This window comes from Hyaena hyaena, unplaced genomic scaffold (assembly GCF_003009895.1).
Source record: "Hyaena hyaena isolate Hyena2069 unplaced genomic scaffold, ASM300989v1 scaffold_1340, whole genome shotgun sequence".
In the NCBI taxonomy this organism is placed as follows: Eukaryota; Metazoa; Chordata; class Mammalia; order Carnivora; family Hyaenidae; genus Hyaena; species Hyaena hyaena.
The window spans coordinates 249,327-270,412 of NW_024081961.1; the positions used below are offsets into that span (position 1 = coordinate 249,327).

At 34.4% G+C, this 21,086-nt stretch overlaps 1 protein-coding gene across 1 annotated transcript in view; it reads left to right on the plus strand.

The window, feature by feature from the left end:
* RPS6KA6 (ribosomal protein S6 kinase A6) overlaps nt 1-21,086 on the plus strand; it is a 207,446-nt gene that overhangs the window by 84,230 nt on the left and 102,130 nt on the right. The window contains exons 4-6 of the mRNA XM_039223354.1: nt 4,375-4,456; nt 5,133-5,213; nt 6,685-6,764. Coding sequence (XP_039079285.1) covers nt 4,375-4,456; nt 5,133-5,213; nt 6,685-6,764 — 243 coding nt within the window. The remainder of the gene's footprint in view (nt 1-4,374; nt 4,457-5,132; nt 5,214-6,684; nt 6,765-21,086) is intronic.

Below are 21,086 nucleotides of genomic sequence, written 5' to 3' on the forward strand. Positions count from 1 at the left end.
GGAGTCAGAATCGCTGCTTCCTTCTCTGGGTGGGGCTGGCGCGCATGGGCGGGGGCTTGCCCGCAGGGTGTTCTAAGCCGGAGTCCGGTTAGAAGGCTCTCTCAGTGGATTCTGCGTCTTTTTTCTCCCAATCTCTCAGGTTTTGTAAGGTTTCCAATGTCTTCGGATCTTTTCTGTGTGATGTATGGGCGCGAGTGCAAGTACGGAGCTCCTTACTTCTCCGCCATCTTGCCCTCTCCCTATTTTTGAGAGAGATAGAGACAGCATGAACAGGGTAGGGTTAGAGAGAGAGGGAGACACAGATTCTGAAGACAAGCTTCAGGCTCTGAGCTAGCTGTCAGCACAGAGACCGACGCGGGGCTCGAACCCACAAACCATTAGATCATGACCTGAGCTGAAGTCAGATGCTTAACCAACTGAGCCAACCAGGTGCCCCTCTTTTGCCCATTTTTAACTGGATTATTTAGTTTTTGGGTGTTGAGTTTGATAAGTTCTTTGCATATTTTGGATACTAACTGTTTATCAGATGTGTATTTTGCAAAAATCTTCTCCCATTGTGTAAGTTAACTTTTAGTTTTGTTGATTGTTTCCTAAATTGTACAGAAAACTTTTATTTTGATGAAGTCCCAATAGTTTATGTTTGCGTTTGTTTCCCCTGACTCAAGAGACATACCTAGTAAGAAGTTGCTATAACTGATGCGAAGAGGTTACTGCCTATGTTCTCCTTTAGGGTTTTGAAAGGTTTATTGTCTCACATAGGTCTTTCATTCAGTTTGAATGTATTTTTGTGTGTAGTGTAAGAAAGTGGTCTAGTTTCATTCTTTCACAAGTTACTGTCCATTTTCCCAACATCATTTGTTGAAGAGACTTTTTTATCCATTGGTTATTCTTTCCAACTTTGTCAAAGATTAATTGATCATATACTTCTGGGTTCATTTCTGGATTTTCTATTCTGTTCCATTGATCTATGTGTCTGCTTTTTGACAGTACCATAGTTTATTGATCACTACAGCTTTGTAATATAACTTGAAGTCTGGAATTTTGATGCCTTCGGGTTTGCTTTTCTTTTCAAGATTGCTTTGGCTATACAGGGTACTTTGTGGTTCCATACAAATTTTAGGACTCTTTGTTCTAGCTCAGTGAAAAATACTGTAGTATTATAATAGAGATTGCATTAAACGTGTAGATTGCTTTGAGTAATGTAGAAACTTTAACAATATTTGTCCTTCCAATTCATGAGCATGGAATGGTTTTCCATATCTTTGTGTCTTCTTTAATTTCTTTCATCAGTATTCTATAGTTTTTAGAGTACAGATCTTTTACCTCATTCATTACGTTCATTCCTAGGTATCTTATGGTTTTTGGTGCAATTGGAAATGGGATCAGTTCCTTGATTTCTCTTTTTGCTTCTTGATTATTGGTGTATAGAAATGTAATGAATTTCTGTACACTCATTTTGTATGTTGTGACTCTACTGAACTTGTTTATGAGTTTTTGTATTTTTTTAAATTTTTTTTAATGTTTTATTTATTTCTAGGAGAGAGAGAGACAGCGTGAGCAGGGGAGGGTCAGAGAGAGAGGGAGTCACAGACTGAAACAGGCTCCAGGCTCTGAGCTGGCCGTCAGCACAGAGCCCGATGCGGGGCTCGAACCCACAAACCGCGAGATCATGACCTAAGCAAAAGTCGGACGCTTAACCGACTAAGCCACCCAGGTGCCCCGAGTTTTTGTATTTTTTTTGTGGAGTCTTTTGGGTTTTCTATGTATGGTGTTATGCCATCTGCAAATAGGGACAGTTTGACTCCTTCCAGCAAGGAAGAATTTGGATGATTTGTGTTTATTTTTTGTCTGATTGCTGTGGATCAGACTTCCAGTACTATGCTAAATCAAAGTGGTGAGAGTCAATTTTCCTGTATTGTTCCTGACCTTAGAAGAAAGCTCTCAGTTTTCCCCAATTAACAATGATATTAGCTGTGTGTTTGTCATATATGGCCTTAATTATGTTGTGGTTTGATCCCTCTAATCTTACTTTCTTGAGGGTTTTTATTATGAATGGATATTATACTTTGTCAATGCTTTTTCTGCATCTTTTGAAATGATCATAATGTTTTTGTCCTTTCCTTTAATAAATTTATATATCATGTTGTTTGATTTATGACTATTGAACCACCCTTGTAACTGAAGAATAAATCCCAATTGGTCATGGTGAATGGTAGTTTTTTTGTTTTTTGTTTTTTTTTAATTTTTCAATGGTTATTTGTTATTGAGGGAGAGAGACAGACAGACAGAGTGTGAGCGGGGGAGGGCAGAGAGAGAGGAAGACACAGAATCTGAAGTAAGCTCCAGGGTCTGAGCTGTTAGCACAGAGCCTTACAAGGGGCACAAACTCATGAACCATGAGATCATGACCTGAGCTGAAGTCAGATGCTCAATCGACTGAGCCACCCAGGCTCCCTGATAGTTGATTTTTTTTAAGATTTTATTTTTAATTAATTTCTATACCCAAGTGGGGCTCAAACTTACAACCTCGAGATCAATGTCACATGCTCTACTGACTGATCCATCCAGGCAACCTTTATTTTTTTTAATCTATTGTGGATTCATTTTGCTAATATTTTGTTAAGAATTTTTGCATCCCTGTGTTCATCAGGGATATTGGCCTGTAGTTCTCTTTTTGTGGTCTCTATCTGGTGTTGTTATCAGGGTGATGCTAATAGAATGAATCTGAAAGTTTTCCTTATTTTTCTATTTCTTAGAATCATTTGAGAAGAATATATATTAACTCTTGTTTAAATGTTTGGTAGAACTTTGTGAACCATCTAGTCCTGAACTTTTCTTTGTTGGGAATTTTTTTATTACTGATTCAATTTCATTGCTAGTAATTGGTTTGTTCAAGTTTTCTATTTCTTCTTGTTTCAATTCCTGTAATTTATGTTTTTCTAGGAATTTATCCATTTCATCCAGGTTGTCCCAATTTGTTGGCATATAATTTTTTATATTTGTATTTCATATTCTCTTACAATTGTTTGTATTTCTGTGGTGATCATTATTATTTCTCCTTTGTCATTTGTGATTTTATTCATTTGCGTCCTTCCTCTTTTTGATAATTTGGCTTGAGGTTTATCAGTTTTATTAGTTCTTTTTTTTTAATTTTAAAAAATTTTTAAAAAATTATATTTCTGAGAGAAAGAGAGAGAGAGAGAGACAGCGTGACGAGGAGAGGGTCAGAGAGAGAGGGAGACACAGACTCTGAAGCAGGCTCCAAGCTCTGAGCTGTCAGCACAAAGCCCTACGTGGGGTCAAACCTACAAACTGTGAGATCATGACCTGAGCTGAAGTCTGACACTTAACTGACTGAGCCACCCAGGTGCCCCATATTAGTTCTTTCAAGGAACCAGCCCCTGCTTTCATTGATCTGTTCTGTTGTTGTTTAGTTTCCATATCATTTATTTCAAAGCAGTGAACAACTTTTACTATTTTTTAAAAATTAAACCACCCTTTACTAAAAATTAACTCCTATAAAATTTCAATCTATTAATATTTATCTTTATAACTGAGGCCTTTTAAAACCTTACTTTTAAAATATTTACTTATTTTTGAGGGAGAGAGACAGAGAGACAAAGAGCAAGCCAAGGAGGAGCAGAGAGAGAGGGAGACACAGAATCCGAAGGAGGCTCCAGGCTCTGAGCTGTCAGCACAGAGCCCCATGCAGAGCTCAAACTCATGAACCACGAGACTATGTCCTAAGCTGAAGTTGGATGCTTAATTGACTGAGCCACCCAGGCGCCCCTAGAAACTTAACTCTAATGAGTAATAATCTTAATTTTAAAATATGAGATATTATTACTTAAGCTTGCTTAGGAACCATCAAGAGTTTAATTTATTGGGATAATTAGCCATCTTGATTCTTCAACCTGGAAGACAGATATAAATCCCTGTGATTTCTTACAGAAAATTAAATGTATGCTAACTTCTAAAATGGACCAATAAGGAAGTGGAATGAAGATATCAAATTAATAGTCATTTCATGTTTTGGTCTTTATTAAGGGAACAAAAAGGAGCTTGGGTCTTAAAAGGAGTTCCTTTAGATCAATTGCCCTTCATTATGTTGCTTATCTTGTATATCACAAATTTCTTAAAGTCCTTGACCATGTCATCTTTTTTATAAAATTTCTTTCCTAAAGTAATGTATATGAGATTGTAATTTAGTAAATGAATGAAAGTGAGAAAAATATCCACTAAGAGTCTAATTTATAAAGATCTATCTTTATAAAATTAGAGAAAATATACGGACCTAAATGTGCACAAATACATGTGTATAGCAAGAATATCTTGAGATGTAAATTTTACTTTTTCAAAAAATTCCTCTGTTAGGTTTTTCTTGTTCGAAAGAAGACCGGTCCTGATGCTGGGCAGCTCTATGCAATGAAGGTGTTAAAAAAAGCTTCTTTAAAAGGTAGAAAATGAGAAAGTTTAATAAAATAGAATTTGACAAAGTTTGTTTTAACAAATATGCTGCGTATTGCTTGTATACATCGAGTAGATTCAGTTTTTTTTTAAACATTACTAATTGTTACAGTTTTCTAGCTTGTAAGTGATATTTCTAGGTTTGATATTGACATATGCTATGATTTAGTGAGACTGTACCCTGGTAAAAAATTAATGGTATAAAAAGTGACACATTTTACTTTATTTAAAGTGAATTTTTTATTGAACTATATTCTTTTATTTCAAGATTCTAAATTTTTTTCTGTCCGATTTGTGTTTGTTTTGCATATTGAAAAAGCACAACCTCTTGGATACACCATCTTCTAGGCTGTGATAACAATAACACTGCTCAGTTTTAATCAGTAAACTCATTTGAACATTTGGAGACCAATACGTAATAAATGCATATTACCCCAATATGTATTTATGTCACTTTAACCCATCTCTAGATAGAAACTAAATTTGTTGGCTTCTTGAGAATATGCTAATTACTGCCTAGGAATATATAGGCTGCAAATTTAGGCAAATTTAGACACTTATAAAGTTGTATTTTATATTTTCATATTTTTGGTGAATTATTGATGGGATCTCTACTGAAATTTTATATACAAGAGTAATATATTCTACTCTTCTATAATTTTTAGTTCAAGACAGAGTTCGGACAAAGATGGAGAGGGATATACTGGTGGAAGTAAATCATCCATTTATTGTCAAATTACACTATGGTACGTAATTTTTTTCAATATATGGAATTAGAGAGTTAAGTTTTCATTTCAAGCAATAATATAATAGGAAATAAATACTTCCAAATGATTTAATAATTCAATTATGTAAAATATATTCATCTGAAATAGGAATAAGAATTAATATCCAGCTTTGAATTGTATTTTCTGTATCTATTGGTTAACTTGTGTAAGAAAATAAGATGGTATCTTCTGATTACTTGTATGATAGTATTTCTTTACTCTGCTAGGCTGTACCTTTAATGATGTTAGGCTATAAATTGTGATAATTTATTCAAAGCATCTGGTGTTTGGATGTGTTCCTCTTACATGTTCATAATGAATATATTATTTCCTAGTTCTATTGGAGAGGACCATGTAGGTATATTAGTCCATTTAAGTTATTCTTTCTTATATTTGGGGGGCGAGGAATATCAGTAAGAAGGATATAGGTATAATGGAAAGAACATGAATTTGGAGTCAGACTGTTCTGAGTTTGAGTCATGGCTCCATTGATAATTTAATGCATGCATGAGATTGTGAAGTTTGGTTTTCCTCGAGAATTCAAAGGTATATACATCATTAAATCACTGATACATTCTACATGTCATTTTAAAATTTCAAGATTTAAAAAAAGTAGCAGTAGATTTAAAAAATTCTTAGGTAATTTTGAAAAATAATGCAGTAAAGTATGTATTAAATTATTTATTATAAAAAACACTCAAGAAATGTCCACCCATTTTTTTTTTGTCACTCCCTGTTAATCCTAAATGGAAAATAGTAGTATCTAACGTTCTCCTTCCTTAAATCTCTAGGATTACATTACATTAATCAGTAAATACCAATTGTGTGCAAAACTGAATTGAATACAGTAGGCACTAGAGGCGAAAGATCAGAGATTTGATCTCAAAATGATTTATACCTCTGGGAACACAGACATGTAAACAAATTAACTGAACATACCAAAATGAGTAAGTACCATAAGAGAAACATAAATAAAGACAAAGAGATCTCAAAAGTAGTACCAAATAATTCTTAGGCAGAAGAGGATATGGATGCTATAGGGAAATGTGAAAAGAGAGAAATCCTTAATAGAGGAAAGCTTAATAGAGGAGGTGGCATTTTTGTTGAGCTTGAAAGAATTAGATTTTCAGTAGGTAGGGAGGCTGAGTGTTCAGGCATTTTGCAATAGAACATCATTGATCCATAAATCAGGAAAACGACGGTGGTAGACATGTCTGTGTAAAGCCACATGCAAAGTTGATTATGTTCTGGGAAGGGGTTTATAGCTATTTCAACACTAAATTCAATACTGAAATAACGTTACCCAATAACATTGGAACAGTTGAACAAATTCTTAGTTCTTTTATAGTGTTTAATGATAAAACTCTAAATATGTTTATTAATTAAAATTTATACTAAGCTTGTTAAACCTTTAAGATTGTTCTGTTACTAAAGTCTAGTTTATAATTAGCCTTTCAGACTGAAGGGAAGCTGTATTTAATACTAGATTTTCTCAGGGGAGGAGATGTCTTCACAAGATTATCCAAAGAGGTGAGTATCTGTGATTTTTTACTATATTTTATTGAAGCAAAACTAAGAAAAATCATTTTTGTTCTTCTCATAATTAATTTTTTTCTATAGAAATTTTAAATAATTATTGTTTGTTTCACTGCATAGTATTTAGTGGATGTGCCAGTTAATGGCATTTTATGTCTTCCTGTCATTTAGATCATCTCAGTGTGCTACTCATTATTCCTTTAGGCACAGGAGCAATATAAGTAACTGGATGAAGTAGATAGGGGCAAGCCTAGGATTTTGGCTACTCAAGCATTCAAAATGCCTCTGGGAGTAGTGTTTATTTTATTCATGTTTAAAACAGGTGTATGGAGGTATAATTGACATACAATAAATTGCACATATTACAGTACATACTTTGATAAAATTTGACATTTGTATATACGTGTGAAACCATCATCACAATCAAGATAATAAGCTTATCCATCATCACCAACCATTTTCTCTTGCCCCTTTGTAATGCCTCCCTTCTGCCCTACTCCTACTGAATCTGATTTCTGTCATTGTTTGGTTTGCATTTTTTGGATTTTATAGAAGTGGAATCATATAGTATGTATTCTTTTTTGTCTGAATTATTTTGTCAGAATAATTATTTTGAGATTTCACCATGGTATTTTATGTATCAGTGGTTCATTCATTTTTATTGCTGAGTAGTATTCCACTGTATGAATACACTACAATTTGTTTATGCATTGATTTATTGATGGATGTTTGGATTGTTTACAGTTTTTCGATATTACTAATAAAACTGCAACATTCATGTATAAATGAGTGTATGGACATATGTTTTCATATTTCATGGTTAAATACCTAGGAATATGACAGAGCTATTTGGTAGATGTATGTTTTAACTTATTTTAAAGACACTGTCAAATTGTTTTCCAAAGTGGCATTATAATTTTTACATTTCCAGCAGCAGCATATGAGAGTTTCAGTTGCTCCACATCCTTGCCAACCCTTAATATATGGTCAATCTTGTTTTCATTCTGGACATAAGTATGTGTTGTGCCACCTTATTGTGGTTTTGAATTGCATAATTCTAATAACTAGTGATGTTGAGCATCTTTCAATGCACTTATTTGACAACCATTTATCTTCTTTGGTAAAATATCTATTTACATCTTTCGCCAGTTTTTAAATTGAGCTGTACGTTTTCTGAGTTTTGAGAGTCTTTATGTATTTTGGATAGTAGGTCATTTAATATATATTTTCTTTGCAAATATTATCTTCTGGTTGGTAGTTTATCTTCTCATTCTCCTTAACAATGTCTTTCAAAAAGCACTTCTTTTTAAAAAAGCAGAAGTTCTTAATTTTGATGAAGTACAACTTAATTTTTGTGTGTGTATGTGTGAATTTGGTGTCCTATTTAAGGAATATTTGCCTGATCTCATGTCACAAAGATTTTCTATTTTCTAAACATTTTGTAATTTTAGGTTTTACATTTAAGTTTATAATCCTTTAGCGTATGGTGAAGGTATGTGTTGGAGTCCTTTCTTTTTTTTCTTTTTTCTTTTTTGTTTTTTGGGTTTTTTTGCATGTACATATCTTATTGTTCTAGTGTTATGATTGGAAAAGTCCATGCTTTCTTCACTGAATTACCTTACAGTTTTGTTGAAAATCAATTAATCAAATATGTGAAGGTTGATTTCTGGACACTGTTTTTCCCATTGATCTATTTGTCTGTCTTTATTTCAATACCACTTGATTTCTTGATTACTCTACCTTTATAATATGTCTTAAAGTAAGGTCCTGCAAATCCTTGAGTTTTACTCTTCTTTTTCAAAGTTGTTTTGCCTCTTCTTGGTCCTTTGCATTTCCACATCAATTTTAAAATCAGTTTTTCACTTTCTACAAAAAAAAAGCTTACTAGAGATTGCATTGAATCTATAGGTCAATTTGCATATAATAGACATTTTCACAATACTGAATCTTCCAATCCATGAATGTAATGTTTTTCTCCAGTTTGTGAGTCTTCTTTAATTTCTCGCATCAGTATCTTGTCATTTTCAGTCTATAGATCTTGCATATTTTTAAATCAAATTTATCTGTTTCCTTTTTTTAAATGTCATTTGTAAATGGAATTGCTTTCTTATTAATTTAATATTCAAGTTGGATGGAAATACATATGATGTTTTGTATACTGAATTTGTATCCCACAATTTAACTGAACTTACTTATTTCACTTAACAGCTTTTTTTTGGTAGACACCATGGAATTTTCTATTTGTAATCTGCAAATAAGGAGTTTTTACTTCTTTTCCATTATGAATATCATGTATTTCTTTGATATGTTCTTTGTGAAAGTTCCCTTCTGTTACTAGTTTGTTGAATTTTTATCAGATATGTAAGATTTTGTAATATTCTTTTATTTCTTCATTTCTTTTTCTTTTTTCCCCAAATGTTTGTTTGTTTGTTTGTTTGTTTGTTTGTTTATGAGCATGGAAAGGGCAGAGAGCCAAGCAGGCTCAACACTGTCAGCAAAGAGCCTGATGCAGGGGTCAGTCCCACAAACCATGAGATCCTGATGTGAGCGAAAATCAGGAACTGGATGCTCAACCGACTGAGCCACCCAGGCGCTCCTGTAATATTCTTTTACTGCCATTATTGAGATATTATATGTTTTTTCTTCTTTAATGTTTTAACAGGTGAATTATATTGATTGATTCTCAAATGTTGAGGCAATCTTGCCTATGGATGAACCCTCTCGTGTAGTCATGATGCATTATCTTTTTTGCATATTGGTAGATGATATTTCCTAAATGTTTGTTAAGAATTTTTACATTTATTTTTATGAGGGACATTTGACTATAGATTTCGTGTATTGTTTATATCTAATTTTGGTGTCAGAGCAAATCCGGTTTTATAGAAAGAGCTGGGTAGTGTTTTCTCCTGTTCTATTTTCTAGAAGAATTCAACGTTAAATTGTTATTAAATGATTGGTAGAATTCACCAGTGAAGCCATCTGGCCTGAAATTTTTTAATGTTAAGATATTTTAACTACAAATTCAGTTTGTTTAAGAGACTTGGAGGTATTGAGTTTATCTGTGTTGTTGTTGTTGTTGTTGTTTGATTGAGCTTTTTTATCCTTGTCTTTTAAGAATTTAAGAATTTAACCATTTTTAGCAAATTTATCAAATTCATTCGCATGAAATTGTTCATAATAGTCCCTTATTATCCTCTTTATAGCAGTAGAAGCGTTAGTGATATTTGTATCATTATTCCTGATGTTCTTATTTTGTGTCCTCTCTTTTTTTAAATCTTGCTTAGCCTTGTTTCAGGTTTATCAATTTTATTTTATTTTTTTTCCCAAAGAACCAACTACCTTTGGGTTTCACTGATTTTCTCTATTGTTTTTCCATTTTCTTGCATTGTTTTCCACTGTAATTTTTATTGCTTCATTTTTTTCACCTGCTTACTATATATTTCAGTAACTTTTCTGGTTTTTAAGATGGAAAATGAAGTTACTAATTTGAGACCTTTCATCTTTCCTAACATAGGTTTGTACTGTTATAACTATCTCTCCAAATAATGTTTTAGCATCATCCCACAGGTTTTGTTATGTGATGTTTTTATTTTCCTTCAGTTCCACATACTGTCTAATTTCCTTTTTATTTTTTCTTTGACTCATTTGGGGTATTTAGAAGTATGTTATTTAATTTATAAATATTTGGGCATTTTCCAGATAACTTTGTATTATTGACTTTTAATTTATTTTCATTGTAGTCATAAACCATAGTTTGTATGACTTAATTCCCTTAAATTCCCCTATAGTTATCTTATGCTTCAGAATATAGTATATCTTTGTAAATGTTCTATGTATACTTAAGGAGAATGTGTTTCTGATTTTGAGTAGTGGAAGGTTCTAAATATCAATTAGATCAAGTTGGCATGTAGTGTTATTAAGTCTACTACATTCTTCTTAATTTTTTGCCTAATTTTCTATAAATTTATGAGATACAGAGATAGAAACCTTTAACTATAATTATGTATTTATTTTTTCCTTGAATTTCTGTTATTTTTTGTTTTATGTATTTCAAATTTCCATTATTAAGTGTGTAAACTTTGGGATTATCATTTCTTCTTAATAAATTGATACCTTTATTAGTATGACTTATTTTAACACTGTTAATGTTCTTTTCTTTGTAATCTACTTTGATATTAATAAAATCATCCCAGCTCTTTTATTAGTTTAGCTTGATATACTGTTTTTCATATTTTCATTTAACTTGTTTCTGTGTTTATATTCAATGTGCAATACTTAAAACAATTGTCCTTGCTTTTTATCCAATTTGAAAATCTATGCCTTTTAATTTGAGTGTTAGACCTGTTAAATTTAATATGCTTATTGATTTGGCTGTGTTTAAATCTCCAATTTTGCTGTTTGTGTGTGTGTATGTGTGTGTGTGTGTGTATTTGTCCCCTCTGGTTTTTGTTTTTCCCCGTTTTTCTGCCTTATTTTTAAATTGATGTACAACTTTATATTAGGGTCAGGTGTACAACACAGTGATTTGACACTTGTGTACACTGCAAATTGATCACCTCAGTAAATCTAATCACCATGTGTTACCACAAAAAAAATTACAAAAAATTTTTTCTTGTCATAAGAATTTTCAAGATCTATTTTTGTGTAATCTATAAATATGCACTGCAATACCATTGACTGTAGTTACCATGCTGCACACCACATACCCATGACTTCTTCATTTGTCACAACTGAACTTTGTACTTACTGACCCCTCTCACCCATTTCCCCCACTCACCAACCATCCTCCCTCAGGCAGCCACCACTCTGTTCTCCATTTCCATGAATTTTATATTTGTTTGTTTTGTTTTTTAGATTACACATAAATGATTTGCGATTATCTGACTTATTTCATGTAGCATAGCACCCTGAAGGCCCACCCATGTTGCTACAAATGGTAAAATTTCCTTTTTTTTAATGGCTAAATAATATTATGTTGTATACATATACCACCTCTTCTTTATCCATTCATACATCAATGGACACTTACATGATTTCCATATATTGTCTGTTGTAAATAATGCTGTAGCAAACCTAGGGGTGGGCATATCTTTTCAAATTAGTGTTTATGTTTCCTGGATAAATACCCAGCCCTGGAATTGCTAGATCATGTGGTAGTTCTATTTTTTAATTTTTTGAGGAATCTTCATATACTGGTTTGCATAGTGGCTATACCAATTTACATTCCTACCAACAGTGCACAAGTGTTCAATTTTGTCCACATCCTCCTCAACAGTTATTATTATTATCTTTTTGATGATAGCCATTCTAACAGATGTGAGGTGGTATCTCATTGTGGGTTTGATTTGTATTTTCCTGATAATTAGTGATGTCTTCTTTGAAAAATGTCTACTCATATCCTCTGATCATTTTTTAAAAATCAAATTGTTTGTTTGTTTGTTTTTGGTAATGAGTTGCAGGATTTCATCATATATTTTGGATAGTAATACCTTATCAGATATGTGACTTGTAAATATTACTGTGTTGCCTTTTCATTTTGTTGATGTTTTTCTTTGCTGTGCAGAAGCTTTTTTGTTTGATGTGGTCTCACTTGTTTATTTTCACTTTTGTTACCTTTGGAGTCTGAAAAACATTAAGATCAATGTCAAGGAGTTTTTACTGCCTAAGTTTTCTTTCAGGACTTTTATGGTTTAGGGTCAAATTAAAAGAAACAAACAAACATTAAAATTGATATCAAGGAGCTTTTATTGCCTAAGTTTTCTTTCAGGGGTTTTATGGTTTTGGGTCCTATATTTGACTCTTGAATCCATTTGGGTTACTTTTTGGGTATGGTATAAGATGGTAATCTAGTTTCATCGTTTTCATGTGACTGTCCAGTTTTCCCAACATCATTTATTAAAGAGACTATATTTTCCCCCCTGTATATTCTTACTTCCTTTATCATAAGTTAATTGGCCATATATGTATAGGTTTATTTCTGGGGTCTCTATTCTGTTCTCTTAAGGTATGTGTCTATTTTTATGTCAATACCATACTGTTTTACTTACTGTAGTTTGTAATGTAGTTTTAAATCAGGGAGCTTGATGACTACAACATTTTCTTTTCTTTCTCAAGGTTGCTTTGGATATTTGAGATCTTTTATTATTCCAAAAAGATTTTAAAATATTTCATTTTAATTTTCTTCAATAATGCCATTGGAATTATGGTAAGGATTGCATTGAAATTGTACATTTTTCTTGTATAATGTGGACATTTAAACAGTATTCATTCTTTCAATATATAAGTGGATAATATCGCTCCATTTATTTGTGAAATTTTCAAATTATTAATTTTTTTTTTAATTTTCAAGTAGTAAACATAAAGTGTAGCCTTGGTGTCAATAGTAGAACCCAGTGATTCACTCTTAGATACGATAGAGCTCATCTCAAAATGTGCCCTCCTTTTTGCCTGTCACCCATTTAACCCAACCCCTCCAGCAACCTTCAGTTTGTTCTCTGTATTTAAGAGTTTCTTATGGCTTGCCTCTCTCTCCGTTTTTATCTTATTTTTCCTTCCCTTCCCCTATATTCATCAGTTGACTTTCTCAAATTCCACATATGAATGAAATGATGTGATATCTGTTTTTCTTAGACTGACTTATGTCACTTAGCATACTCCCCTCCAGTTCCATCCACATTGTTGCAAATGGCAAGATTTTATTCTTTTCATCATGAAATAGTATTCCATTGTATATGTACATCTTAATCCATTCATCAGTTGAAGGGCGTTTGGTCTCTTTCCATAATTTGGCTATTGTTGAACGCACTGCTATGAACATTGGGGTGCATATGCCCCTTCGAATCAGCATTTTTGTATCCTTTGGATAAATTCTTAGTAGTGCAATTGCTGGGTTGTAGGGTAGTTCTATTTTAAAATTTTTTAAATAAAAAATGGAACCTCCATACTGTTTTCCAGAGTAGATGCACCAGTTTGTATTCCCACCAATAGTACAAAAGAGTTCTACTTTCTCCACATTCTTGCACAAATCTGTTGTTTCCTGAATTTTTAATTTTAACCATTTTGACAGGTATGAGGTGGTATCTCATTTTCGTTTTGATTTGTGTTTCCCTAATGATGTGTGATGTTGAGCCTCTTTTCAAGTGTCAGTTAGCTATCTGGATGTCTTCTTTGGAAAAGTGTCAATTTGTGTCTTCTACCTATTTCTTCACTGGATTATTTGTTTTTCGAGTGTTGAGTGTGGTAAGTTCTTTATAGATTTTTAATACTAATCCTTTATCTATCATTTGCAAATACATTTTTCCAATCTGTCAGATGCCCTTTAGTTTTGTTGATTGTTTCCTTTACTGTTCAGAAGCTTTTTATATTGATGAGGTCTTAATAGTTCACTTCTGATTTTATTTCCCTTGCCACTGGAGACATGTCATGTAAGAAGTTCCTGTGGTCTAGGTGAAAGAGGATGCTGCCTGTTTTCTCCTGTAGGATCTTAATTGATTCCAGTCAAATTTGGGTCTTTCATATATTTTGAATTTATTTTTGTGTATGGTGTTAGAAAATGATCCAGGTTCATTCTTCTGCATGTTGCTGTCCAGTTCTCTCAGCACCATTTGATAAAGAGACTGTCTTTTTGCCATTGGATGAATACTCTTTCCATCCATGGATATTCATGCTATTGGATGGATACTTGAAGATTAGCTGGCCATATATTGTGCGTCCATTTCTGGGTTCTTTATTCCATTGGTCTATATGTCTGTTTTGTGCCAATACCATCCTGTCTTGATGATTACAACTTTATAATTCAGGTTAAAGTCTGGGATTATGATGCCTCTACTTTGGTTTTCTTTTTCAACATCAGTTTGGCTATTCAGGGTCTTTTGTGGTTCCATACAACTTTTAGGATTCTTTGTTCTAGCTCTTTGAAGAATGCTGGTATTATTTGGGTAGGGATTGTTTTAAATGTGTTGATTGCTTTGGGGAATATTAAAATTTTAAGAATATTTGTTCTTCCATTCCATGAGCATGGAATGCTTTTCCATTTCTTTATGTGTTCTTCAATTTCTTTTATAAACTTTCTGTAGTTTTCAGCATACAAAGCTTTACCTCTTTGGTCAGGTTTAATCCTAGGTATATTATCATTTTTGTGGCAATTATGAATGGGATCAATTCCTTGATAAATCTTTCTGTTACTTCATTATTGGTGTATAGAAATGCAACCGATTTCTGTATGTCGATTTTATGTCCTCCAACTTTAGTGAATTCATGTATCAACTCTAGCATTTTTTTGGAGTATTTAGGGTTTTCCATGTAGAGTATTATGTCATCTGCAAAGAGTGAAAGTTTGACTTCCTTTTTGCCAATTTGTATGTCATTTACTTCATTTTGTTTTCTGATTGCTGAGACTACGACTTCCAACACTATGTTGAACAACAAGTGGTGAGAGTGGACATCCCTGTCATGTTCCTTATCTTAGGTGGAAAGCTCTCTGTTTTTCCCCATTAAGGATGATATTAGCTGTGGGCCTTTCATATATGGCTTTCATGATGATAAGTTATGTTCCTTCTATCCCAACTTTCTTGAGTGTTTTTATCATGAAAGTACGCTATATTTTCTCAACTGCTTTTTTTTTCTTTTGCATCTATTGACAGGATCATATGGTCCTATATCCTTTATTCTATTAATGTGATGCATCACATTGATTGATTTGCAAATGTGGGATCAGCCCTGCAGCCCAGGAATGGATACAAGTTGATCATGGTGAATAATTCTTCAAATGTACTAGTGTTCATTTCAATTTGCTAGTTTCTTGTTAAGAAATTTTGCACCTAGGTTTACCAGGAATATTGGCCTGTAATTCTTTTTAGTGGGCTTTTTTCTAATTTGGAATCAACATAATCCTTGCTTCATAGAAGGAGTTTAGAACCTTTCCTTACATTTCTATTTTTTTTGGAAAATTTGGAGGAGAATACTCATTAACTCTTTTTTAAATTCTGGTAGAATTCCCCAGGGAAGCCATCCTTCCCAGGATGTTTACTTGTTGGAAGATATTTGTAACTCATTCAATTTATTTGATGGTTATGGGTTTGTTCAAATTTTCTAGTTCTTCCTGTTTGAGTTCTGGTAGTGTGTGAGTGTTTAGGAATTTTTCCATTTCTTCCAGATTGTCCAGTTTTTGGCATATAATTTTTCATACTGTTCTCTTACAATTTTTTTGTGTTTCTGTAGTGTTGGTTGTGGTCTCTCCTTGTTCATTTGTGATTTGATCTATTTCGGTTCCCTTTGTTTTCTTTTTGCAAGACCATATAGGTGTTTATCAATTTTATTTATTCTTTCAAAAAACCAGCTCTTAGTTTCATTAATCTGTTCTACATTGGGGGAAGGGATTCTATATTGTTTAGTTATGCTCTGTTCTTTATAGTTTCCCTTTTTCTGCTGGGTTTGGGCTTTATTTGCGGTTCCTTTTCTAGGTCTTTTAGGTTTAAATTTAGGTCGTGTACTTGGGACCTTTGTTGTTTTTTTAAAATTGTTTTTTAATGTTTTATTTATTTCTGAGGGAGAGAGAGAGACAGTGTGAACAGGGGAGGTCAGAGAGAGAGGGAGATACAGAATCTGAAAAAGGCTCCAGGCTTTGAACTAGCTGTCAGCACAGAGCCCAACACGGGGCTCAAACTCACAAACTGTGAGATCATGACCTGAGTCAAAGTCAGATGCTTAACCAACGGAGCCACCCAGGTGCCCCTGGACCTTTGTTGCTTCTTGAGATTGGGCTGAATTGCAATGTATTTTCCTCTTAGGAATGCATCCCAAAGGGTTTGTACTGTTGTGTTTTCATTTTCATTTACTTCCATGTATTTTTTAAAAATTTCTTCTTTAATTTCCTGATTAACCCATTCATTCTTTAGTAGGATGTTCTTTAACCTCCATGTATTTGAGGGCTTTCCAACTTTTTTCTTGTGGTTGACTTCAAGTTTCATAGCTTTGTGATCTGAAAATATGCAGGGTATGATCTTGATCTTTTTGTACCTGTTGAGAGCTGTTTTGTGACCCAGTATGTGATCGGTTTTGGAGAATGTTTCATGAGCACTCAAGAAAAGAATGTGTATTCTGCTGGTTTAGGATGAAATGTTCTGAATATATCTGTTAAGTCTATCTGGTCGAATGTGTCATTCAGAGTTGTAGTTTCCTTATTGATTATCTGTCTAGATGATCTGTCCATTGCTGTTAATGGAGTATTAAAGTCTCCTACAATTATGGTATGTTATCCACAAATTTGGTTGTGTTTGTGATTAGTTTATATATGTGGGTGCTATCATATTGGGGCCATATATATTTACAGTGTTAGCTCTTAATGGATAGACCCTTTAGTTATGATATAATGCCCTTCATCTTGTTACAGTTTTTGGTTTAAAATCGAGTTTGTCTGATATAAGTATGGTTACTCTGGCTTTCTTTTGATGTTTGTCAGCATGATAGATGGTTCTCCATCACCTTACTTTCACTCTGCAGGTATCCTTAGGTCTAAAATGAGTCTCTTGTAGGCAGCATATAGATGGATTTTTTTTTTTAATCCATTCTGATACCCTGTGGTTTTTTGATTGGGGCATTTAGTTCATTTTCATTCAGAGTGATTATTGAAATATATGAATTTAGTGCCATTCTATTATCTGTAGATTTCATGTTTGTTGTGATGTCTCTGAGACCTTTTCAGTCTTTGCTGCTTTCAACTATCAAGGTCCCCCTTAGGATCTCTTACTGGGCTGTTTTAATGCTCACAAACTCCCATAGTTTTTGTTTGTCTGGGAAAGTCATTTCTCCTTCTATTCTGAGCGACAGCCTTGCTGTATAAAGTATTCTTGGCTCCATAGTTTTTCTATTCAGCACATTGAATATTTACTGCCACTCCCTTCTGGCCTGCCAGGTTTCAGTGGACAGGTTCTACTACCCTTTTGTATCTACCCATATAGGTTAAGGACGTTTGTCCCTAGCTGTTTTCAGAAATCTCTCTTTATCTTTGTATTTTCCGAGTTTCACTATGATAGTTCATGGTGTTGACCTGTTTTTTGTTGATTTTGAAAGGAGTTCTCTGTGCCTCTTGGATTTGGATGCCTGTTTCCATTCCCAGATTAGGATCATTCTCAGGTATAATTTGTTCAAATAAACCTTCTGCCCCTTTCTTTTGCTCTTCTTCTTCTGGAACTCCATTGATACAGATATTGTTTTCATTTCATGGAATCACCTAGCTTTCTAATTCTGCCCTTGTAATTTAGTAATTTCCATTCCTTCTTTTTTTCAGCTTTATTATTTTCCATAATTTTATCTTCTGTTTCACTTGTTCTCTTTCCTGCTTCTTCTATCCTTACTGTCACTGTATCTAATTTATGTTGCATTTCTGTTATAGCATTTTAGAATTCATCCTAACTAGTTCTGAGGTCTTTGATCTCTGCAGCAAGAGTTTCTCTCGTGTGTTCTATGCTGTTTTCAAGACCAGCTATCAGTCTTAGGACTATTATTCTATTTTTTTTTTTTTTTAATGAGGCACCTGGGTAGCTCAGTCAGTTAAGCATCCAGCTTCATCTCAGGTCATATCTAGTGGTTTGTGAGTTCGAGCCCCATGCCCACGTTGGACTCTGTGCTGATAGCCTACAGCCTGGAGCCTGCTTCGGATTCTGTGTATCCTCTCTCTGCCCCCCGCCCCCACTACTCATGCTCTTTCTCTCTTTCTCAAAAATATATATTTTAAAAGTTCTTTAAACAGGGGCACCTGGGAGGCTCAGTCGGTTAAGCGTCCGACTTCGGCTCAGGTCATGATCTCATGGTTCGTGGGTTCGAGCCCTGCGTTGGGCTCTGTGCAGACAGCTGGCTCAGAGCCTGGAGCCTGCTTCAGATTCTGTGTCTTCTTCTCTTTCTGACCCTCCCCTGCTCATGCTGTCTCTCTCTCTCTCTCAGAAATAAATAAAACATTAAAAAAAGTTCTTTAAACATTTTTTCAGATATCTTGTTTATATCTGTTTTGATCAATTCTATGACTGATTTCTTCTTGACTTTTCTTTTGGGGAAAATTCCTCCATCTTGTCATTTTGCCAAATTTATGTCTTCTGTGTCTTTTAAAAGTCTGTTAAATGTCCTACTCTTGAGAGTACTACTATAGTATAAAAGAGTCATACACTGTCCTGATCTGGCACGTCAGGAAGTGTTTTTGGTGTATGTTAAATGCACTCTGTTGTTGCGTTCTGGCTCATGTATTCTACTGGTTAGTCCTCTGCAGAGCTCCTCCTTGATTGTAGTGGTGGAGTGTTTCGATCCTCCACCAGGTATGCTTTGATTTTTTGTTGTTGTTGTTGTTGAAATAACCATGGAAATATTTTTTTAATTTTTTTAATGTTTTATTTATTTCTAGGAGAGAGAGAGAGAGACAGCATGAGCAGGGGATGGTCAGAGAGAGAGGGAGTCACAGAATGAAAAAGGCTCCAGGCTCTGAGCAGGCAGTCAGCACAGAGCCCAACGCGGGGCTCGAACCCACGAACCGCGAGATCATGACCTAAGCGAAAGTCGGACACTTAACCGACTAAGCCACCCAGGCGCCCCACCATGGAAATATTTTTAAAAAAGGAAAATTTTGGTTGGGGGGAGGCAAATACTGATCCTGTAAAAAAGGAAAAATGAAAGGGAGGAAAAAAGAGCAGAGAATCAAAAAAACTATAAGGCTAAACCAGAGAAAAAGAAAGGAAAAAATGAAGTAGAAAGGAAAAGGTGGAAAAAGAAAAGAATAAAAAAGCCTGATTAAACAAAGAAACCAACAAAATATACGTATAGTAAGAATTAATCCCAAAAAATCAGAAATGATGAACCTGATTCCAAAGGATAAAAAAAAGAATGTAGAGAAAAAGTTAAAACTAAAATAAAATAAGTAAAAAAAGAGTTGTCTATTGGTACCTGGGACCAGTGGCAGTGCTGGATTGGAGGAGAGTCTGGATTAGTTGGGTCAGTCAGTCTTACTCCAGTAGATAAGCTGTTTCCTGCATGGACTTATGGGGTTTGGTGTAAGAGTGTCCCATCTCCACTAGGGGCCCTGTGCTGCTCTCTGAAGTCCCATTGTTTTGGTGTTGGGGTAAAATGACAACACCTTACTCTGTCCTCCCCAGACCAGGTATCTCAACCAACACTATTCAGGCAGCCCTCACAGAATAGTGAGGGTGGTCAGCTCGCCCCTCTCCACAGTTCTGTACCTTCTAGACACTTGGCTGGCTTCAAAGCCCAAAATCTTAAAGGTCCCAGGTCTGTGTATGGCTTTTCTCCCCTGTTGCATAGTGGAGCCACTCTGCCCTACTGATAAAAGGCCGTTCCAGGGTCTTTTGTCTTTGGGGAGGCAATAAACCTTCTTTCCAAAGTCCTCCAGGAAAGGGGCTATTCTCTCCCAGTGTGCCCCTGAGATCATTACACAGTGCTATGCACTCCTGAGCCAGCCATTTCCTGCCCAGGTGAGCACGCCAAGGATACAAGCTTTGCTCCAGAGAAAGTCACGCACTTTCAAACCTCCCAAATTTCACCTCCTAAGGCTGTTTGCAAAAATAAATAAATAAATAAATAACTGGCACTCTCCATATTTCTTGTTTCCCAGTCGATGGTCCAGAGAGGTTTTCCTCTTGTGCTAATGCGATGCTGCACTTTCATAACCCCTCTCTCTTTCTCCGCTTTTTGTTTCTCCGTAGAAAGGGTTCCCTCCCCTAAGTGCCTATGCCATTTTATCTCCCCCAATTCACATACACACACTTCAGTCCTGCCATGCTGTCTCCTTTCAACTGTGGAGATCATTTTGCCACTTCACAGATAACTTTCTTGGGTGTTCCAAGTGATCTGACCTCAATACAACTGTGTTTGAGGGACAACAAAAATCCCGGTCCCCCTACTTAACTGCCATCTTAACTCCCTCTTCAATTACTTTCATCAATGTTTTATAGTTTTCAGTGTACAGATTTTTAACCTTTTTAAGTTTATATGTAGATTTTTTTCTCTTTGAAGTAATATAAATATAAATGGATAGTTTTCTTAATTTCTCTTTCTGATAGTTCATTATTAGTTTATAGAAATGCAACAGATTTTTGCATGTTGACTTTGTACCTTGGAAGTTTACTGACTTTATTATTTCTAACACTTTTTTTTAATGGAGTCTTTAGTGTTTTCCATATACAAAATGATGATGTCTACAAATAGTGACAGTTTTACTTCTTTGTTCCAGTTTGAATACCTTTTTAATTATTTTTCTTACCTAAGTGTTTTACTGGGATTTCTAATACATATGTTGAATAAAAGCGGGAGTAAGTG